The sequence below is a fragment of the Condylura cristata genome, unplaced genomic scaffold, assembly GCF_000260355.1.
Source record: "Condylura cristata isolate star-nosed mole 26May11 unplaced genomic scaffold, ConCri1.0 scaffold00016, whole genome shotgun sequence".
Taxonomy (NCBI): Eukaryota; Metazoa; Chordata; class Mammalia; order Eulipotyphla; family Talpidae; genus Condylura; species Condylura cristata.
The window spans coordinates 45,900,528-45,901,149 of NW_004567117.1; the positions used below are offsets into that span (position 1 = coordinate 45,900,528).

The window sequence follows — 622 nt, forward strand, 5'->3', positions numbered from 1 at the left end:
GCCAGCGCGGACGCCGGGCGCCACCTACGGGCCAGCGGCAGGCGCGGGCAGCCGAGGCTCAGGGCGAAGCGGGGAGTCCTGGGGGCGAGGGGTGCTGGCGGCCTTCTTTGGCCCGCGAGCCGTGCGGGCCTCCGCAGCAAGGCGGCTGCGGTAAAGCCCGCGTCCTCCGAGATCCTTGCCCTGGACCAGAGGCGCGGCGGCCCCGACGTGGCGGGCCGAGCGCAGCCTGCAAAGGACGCCGAGCCCGCGCCTCCCCGAACAGGCGATTTGTAAATGAGCTTCCTCTACAAGACGACTGTTTAAAGCGTCGTTGAAAACTCTCAGTCCTGCAACTTGCCTCGTGCGTCTTTGCTGATAGGCTGATGAAAAATAAACAGCGGGCCGGCCCGTGCGCGGCACCGCAGACAGCCAGCGAGCGCCCTGGCTCCTGCGCCACACCTCACTTTCGCTCTCCCTGGAGATTCAGACAGGGGTCGGCTCCAGCCTGCGTTCAAAATCTTTTACCACACACTTTCGCATGGCTGTTCCACTGTCAACTGCCCCGAAGATGAAATGTATTTCAAATCAGTTCAACCAAAATGCGTGTGTAGGAAGACTGTGGCCTCTGAAGAGGGAGCTGCTC

General features: G+C 63.2%; 1 protein-coding gene across 1 annotated transcript in view; it reads right to left on the bottom strand.

Moving 5' to 3' along the window:
* The window catches only part of CBLN2 (cerebellin 2 precursor), a 33,937-nt gene that overhangs the window by 8,535 nt on the left and 24,780 nt on the right, over positions 1–622 (bottom strand). Inside the window, exon 4 of the mRNA XM_004684033.2 lies at positions 29–226. Coding sequence (XP_004684090.1) covers positions 29–226 — 198 coding nt within the window. The remainder of the gene's footprint in view (positions 1–28; positions 227–622) is intronic.